The sequence below is a fragment of the Eimeria necatrix genome, genomic scaffold (genome assembly GCF_000499385.1).
Source record: "Eimeria necatrix Houghton genomic scaffold, Enh_scaff1560, whole genome shotgun sequence".
Classification (NCBI taxonomy): Eukaryota; Apicomplexa; class Conoidasida; order Eucoccidiorida; family Eimeriidae; genus Eimeria; species Eimeria necatrix.
Window position 1 is genome coordinate 1 of NW_013652263.1, and position 5,000 is coordinate 5,000.

Sequence of the window (5,000 nt, forward strand, 5' to 3'; positions counted from 1 at the left end):
CAGCAGCAGCAGCAGCAGCAGCAGCAGCAGCAGCAGCAGCAACAGCAGCAGCAGCAGCAGCAGCAGCAGCAGCAACAGCAACAGCAACTGAATAATAATGATTGCACTTTACCTTTCTAACATCATCTACTGTCTTCGGGGCGTCAATGGGGCCCTCATCCTGAAAAGAAAAGAACAAACGCACTGCTGCTGCTGCTGCTGTTGCTGCTGCTGCTGCTGCTGTTGCTGCTGCTCCTGCTGCTGTTACTGCTGCTGTTGTTGCTGCTGCTGCTTCTGTTGCTGCTGTTGCTGCTGCTGCTGCTGCTGCTGCTGCATTGGGGAAAGAAGACAGGAGAAAGGGCAGCAGCAAAAGAAATCTGTTTTGCTGCAGCTGGCAGCAGCAAATTTGTTTTGCTGCAGCTGGCAGCAGCAAACGGCGTTTTGCTGCTGCGGCCAATTTTGCTGCAGCAAAGCGAATTTGGGAGATCTTTTTGCCGGATTTGCTGCAGCTTTTTCTCCCCTGGACTTCGGAGATTATTAAATTTAAATTAATTATTTATTTATTCTTTTTTATTTCAAAAATTAAAAAAAAATAATTAATTTAATTATTTTCCACTTTGCTGCACCTGCGGGGCCACCGCCGCGCGCTCCGCAGCCTTCACCACTGGCTGTGTGTCCCAGAACAAGTGCGGGGCCACAGACAATCCTGAATAAATAAATAAATAAATAAATAAATAAATAAATAAATAAATAAATAAATAAATAAATAAATAAATAAAACAAAATAAATAATAAATAAATAATAATTCTTTAATTGGAAGTTGGAGGGGAGGGAAGGCTGCGCTGCAGCAAAAACGCGAAGTGCAGCAGCAGCAGCAAAAAGGGGAGCAGCAGCAGCAAAGGGGAGCAGCAGCAGCAGCAAAGGGGAGCAGCAGCAGCAGCAGCAAAAGGGAAGGCAGCAGCAAAGTGCAGGCAGCAGCAACAAATGGGGGAACAGAAGCAGCAAAAGGGGAAGCAGCAGCAGCAAGAGGGGAAGCAGCAGCAGCAAAAGGACAGCAGCAACAGCAAACAGGAAAGGAGCAGCAGCAAAACGAACAGCAGCAGCAAAAAGGGAAGCAGCAGCAGCAAGAGGGGAAGCAGCAGCAGCAAGAAGGGAAGGAGAAGCAGCAAAAGGAAAAACAGCAGCAGCAGCAGCAAGAGAAGAAGCAGCAGCAGCAAAAGAAAGAGCAGCAGCAAGAGGGGAATCAGCAGCAGCAAAAGAAGCAGCAGCAGCAACAGGCGAAGCAGCAGCAGCAAGAGGGGAATCAGCAGCAGCAAAAGATGAAGCAGCAGCAGCAAGAAGGGAATAAATAGCAGCAAAAGGGGAAGCAGCAGCAGCAAAAGGGGAAGCAGCAGCAGCAGCAAAAAGAATTGAGCAAATGAGCAGCAGCAAAAGAGTGGAAAGCAAATTAAATTAAATTCCAAATTAAAAAATAAAAACAATTTAAAGAAATCACAAAAACATAAATGCAGCAGCAGCAAAAACGCCTCAAGGCGCTGCAGCAAATGACTTTAGCTGCTGCTGCTGCTGCTGCTGCTGCTGTTGCTGCTGCTGCTGCTGCTGCTGCTGCTGCTGGGCTATTTGCTGCGGGCTGGCGAGGGAAGCAAAGCAAAGAAAAGTGGAGACTGGAGTTGAAAGAAAAGTGCGGAATAAATATTTGAAAAGAAAAATAAATTCTTTAAAATTAATTATTTAAAAAAAAAGAAATCCTTTAAAATTAATTTATTTAAAAAAAGAAGTTCTTTTAAAATTAATTTATTTAAAAAAAGAAGTTCTTTAAAATTAATTTATTTACCTCTCATGGCGCGAGTCAAAGCTGCTGCTGAGGGCATCGCCTCTGGCACTGGGGGAGCTGTTTGGGCTTTTTGCTGCTGCTGCTGCTGCTGCTGCTGCTGCTGCTGCTGTTGCTGCTGCTGCTGCTGCTGCGGCTGCGGATCTGCTGCTGCGTCTGCTGCTGCTGCATTTTCCTTGCAGTCTGCAGGCATCTTGGCGCTGGGGGTCCGTGGCCTCGGGCTAAAAGCAGCAACAAGGGGCTTCCCGGGGAGTTTGGAGTTTTAAAATTAAAAATAAATTAATTTTGGAAAAGAAGAATTCAAAAAAAAAGAAAAAGGGGAGAAAAAGAGCCCCGAACGAGTCCGATCCGATCCAAGACAGGGGGGCCGCGGGGTTGGCCTCGTTCTGCGCGAATCTCGAGTTAAAACAAAGAATCCAAGAGTTTAATTTATCAAATTTATTAAAATAAAGAATTTGAATTAATTGAATTAATTTCAAACGGGCACACGCACTGCGAGCGCCGCATGCTGTCTGTACAGCTGGGGCTGTCGGAGCACAGGCACGGCTGCCCCCCCTTTTGCGCCTCTTTGTCGGTTTTCGACGGTTAAAAGCGCAAAATAATTCAAATTTTGTAATTAATTCGTTTTCGCCGTTCAATTTGACGCAGATGGCGCTAAAAAGCGTTAATTTGGGTGCGGAATTGCCTCCGCAGCCCGCGAGTTGCTGCGCGCGTTTCGGAACTGCAGTGCAGCCTCCGCAGAAACCCGCGAAAAAGCCTCCAATTAATGAATATTTTCCGCGAATTGTCCATTTATTTGCACTTTTATTCAATTTATTTATTTATTTTCGTCTTTTTCGGCCCTTTTAGCCCCAGAAATGCGCAGTTTTCCGCTTTTCGTTCAAGTTTTGAGTTCAACTCGTGCAGAAACTTGAATGCAAGTTCGCCCAGGCCGAGAGCCAACGGCCGCAGCGGGGGTTTTAACTTCTTTTAAAAGAAATAAAATCAAAAGATGTTTAAAACAAATCAAAATAATAAATCTAATTTAAATTGCAAAACAAAAAAAGTGCCAAAGAGGGAATTCAGAAACACACGGAAAGCTTATTTTGCTGCTGTTGCACGGGCTGGAAGGGTTTAGGGTTTAGGGTTTAGGGTTTAGGGTTTGGGGCTTGGGGTTTGGGGGCTGGGGTTTGGGGTCTAGGCTTCAGGGTTTAGGGTTTAGGGCTAGAGTTTACGGTTAGGGTTTAGGGTTTAGGGTTTAGGGTTTAGGGTTTCTATTCAAAGTGTGACTATAAAGTCAAATAGTTTCAAATACACTTCATATTTATGTATAAATATGCCATCCGTCTACTAACTTAAGGGTTCAGCACTACGGTTTAGGGTTTAGGGTTTAGGGTTTAGGGTTTAGGGTTTGATGTTTAGGGTTTAGGGTGCGCTGGTTGGGGTTCAGCAAGAACAGATTTATTTGAATTCGTTTTAATTTCCTTTTTTGCCCTAAACCCTAAACCCTAAACCCTTTTTGATTTCATAGTGTTCGATTGGACGCTGCGAAGGGCAAACCCTAAACCCTAAACCCTAAACCCTAAATCCTAAACCCTGAACACTAAATCGTAAACCCTAAACCCTAAACCCTAGAGCTTGCCGTCTGCTGGGCTTGCGGCACAGCAACGTATTGAGTTGGCCCTGGCGGAATTCGTTTTACTCAATTACTTGCTGCTGCTGCTGCTGCTGCTACTGCTGCTGCTGCTGCAGCTGCTGCTGCTGCAGCTGCTGCTGCTGCAGCGGCTCCTGCAGCTGCTACTGCTGCTGCTGCTGCTGCTGCTGCTGCAGCTACATGCTGCTGTTTGCTGTTGTTTAATTGCTGCTGCTTGTTTCTGATTTATGAATAAACATTAAAACTTCATTTCAACTATTTAGATATAAAGCCATGAGAATTATAAAACTGCAAAAGTTGAATTATTTAAAGTTTATAAATTCAAGAAGTTGATTTGACTTTTTAACTCAACAGCAAGTTGAGCAAATTCAAAAAACTAATTAGTCTTGAACTGCAGTCCGAAACTGATTTCATCCTCCATTCTTTTGAAATATAATTTATTTTTAATTTAAAAATAAAAGTGGCATTTAAAAGTCTTTATTTATTTTTTCTTTTGTTGCATTCTCGAGATCAGCTGTATGGGGTTTCGTAGCTTTCGAGTTGGGCGGAGAGCCCCGCAGCCTGCAGAAGCCGCGCTGCAGCTGAATTTTCCGCAGAAAATGAACAAATTAGCATTTAAATGCTTAAAAATATAGTTTAAATTCACTTTAAGATAAATTTAAAATGATTTAGCGGCAGTCGGCTCAGTTCTGCTTCTGCGTCCCTCAGGTGTCTGTACACCGGAAGGAACCCGTGGGTCTCGCAGCCCGCGAGCGCAGGCGGCACACGCAGATGAATATTTCTTCTTTTTTCTTAATTTTTTGATTTTCGCGGCTTTTTTGATAAAATAATTATAAATAAAAGACCAGCGAGCGAATTTAGCGGAAGATTTCGCCCGGATCAGCCCGCTTTCCGTTGGTGGGGTTGGTGTTGCGGCGCCGCGGCTTCAGCGGCCGAGCGACTGACAGACCCGCAGCGAATCTTTTCTTTGATTTTTTGCACAGAACTTAAATACATTTAATTGACTTTAAGCGTTTTCGAGTTGAAGATTTGCCTTTCTTCGCCGGGCGCCGGCGCGGCCGCTCAGCTGTACAGACACCCCAGGAAGAAAGCAGCGCATCCCCAACAGCCCAAAACCCCTGCCTTTCACTTATTCAATTTTAAAGTCCGCCGGCCTCCCAGCTGAAGTTCCAGGAGCTCTTGGGGGCCCCTCTGCGCTCTGCTGCTAGTACCCTCTGGCGCTGCGGCTTCCTGCAGCACGGGCCCCCCTTCCCGCTGCAGCAGCAGCTGCTGCAGCAGCAGCAAACCGCAGCCTGCTGCAACGCCCAAGGCCCTCAATGCGCAATGAGCTCCACAGTTCAAGAAACCCGCCAAGCAACGGAGCAGCAGCACCAGGATGTCGTGAGCTGTACAGACACCTCAATTAGCTGTCCAGACACCTCAATTAGCTGCCTATACACCTCAATTAGCTGCCTATACACCTCAGCTAGCTGCCTATACACCCCAGCTAGCTGCCTATACACCTCAATTAGCTGCCCATACACCCCAGCTAGCTGCCTATACACCTCAGTTAGCTG

At 45.7% G+C, this 5,000-nt stretch overlaps 2 protein-coding genes across 2 annotated transcripts; one reads left to right on the top strand and one right to left on the bottom strand.

The window, feature by feature from the left end:
* Positions 1–800: 800 nt before the first annotated feature.
* ENH_00017180 (hypothetical protein) lies at positions 801–1,332 on the top strand (the record flags this gene model as incomplete). Its single annotated transcript, XM_013579249.1, has 1 exon — positions 801–1,332. A coding segment is annotated over one exon (532 nt), but the record flags the coding sequence as incomplete, so codon positions are not given.
* Positions 1,333–1,806: 474 nt separating this feature from the next.
* ENH_00017190 (hypothetical protein) lies at positions 1,807–2,004 on the bottom strand (the record flags this gene model as incomplete). Its single annotated transcript, XM_013579250.1, has 1 exon — positions 1,807–2,004. The coding sequence occupies one exon, from the start codon at positions 2,002–2,004 to the stop codon at positions 1,807–1,809; it is 198 nt and encodes a 65-aa protein (XP_013434704.1).
* Positions 2,005–5,000: the final 2,996 nt, after the last annotated feature.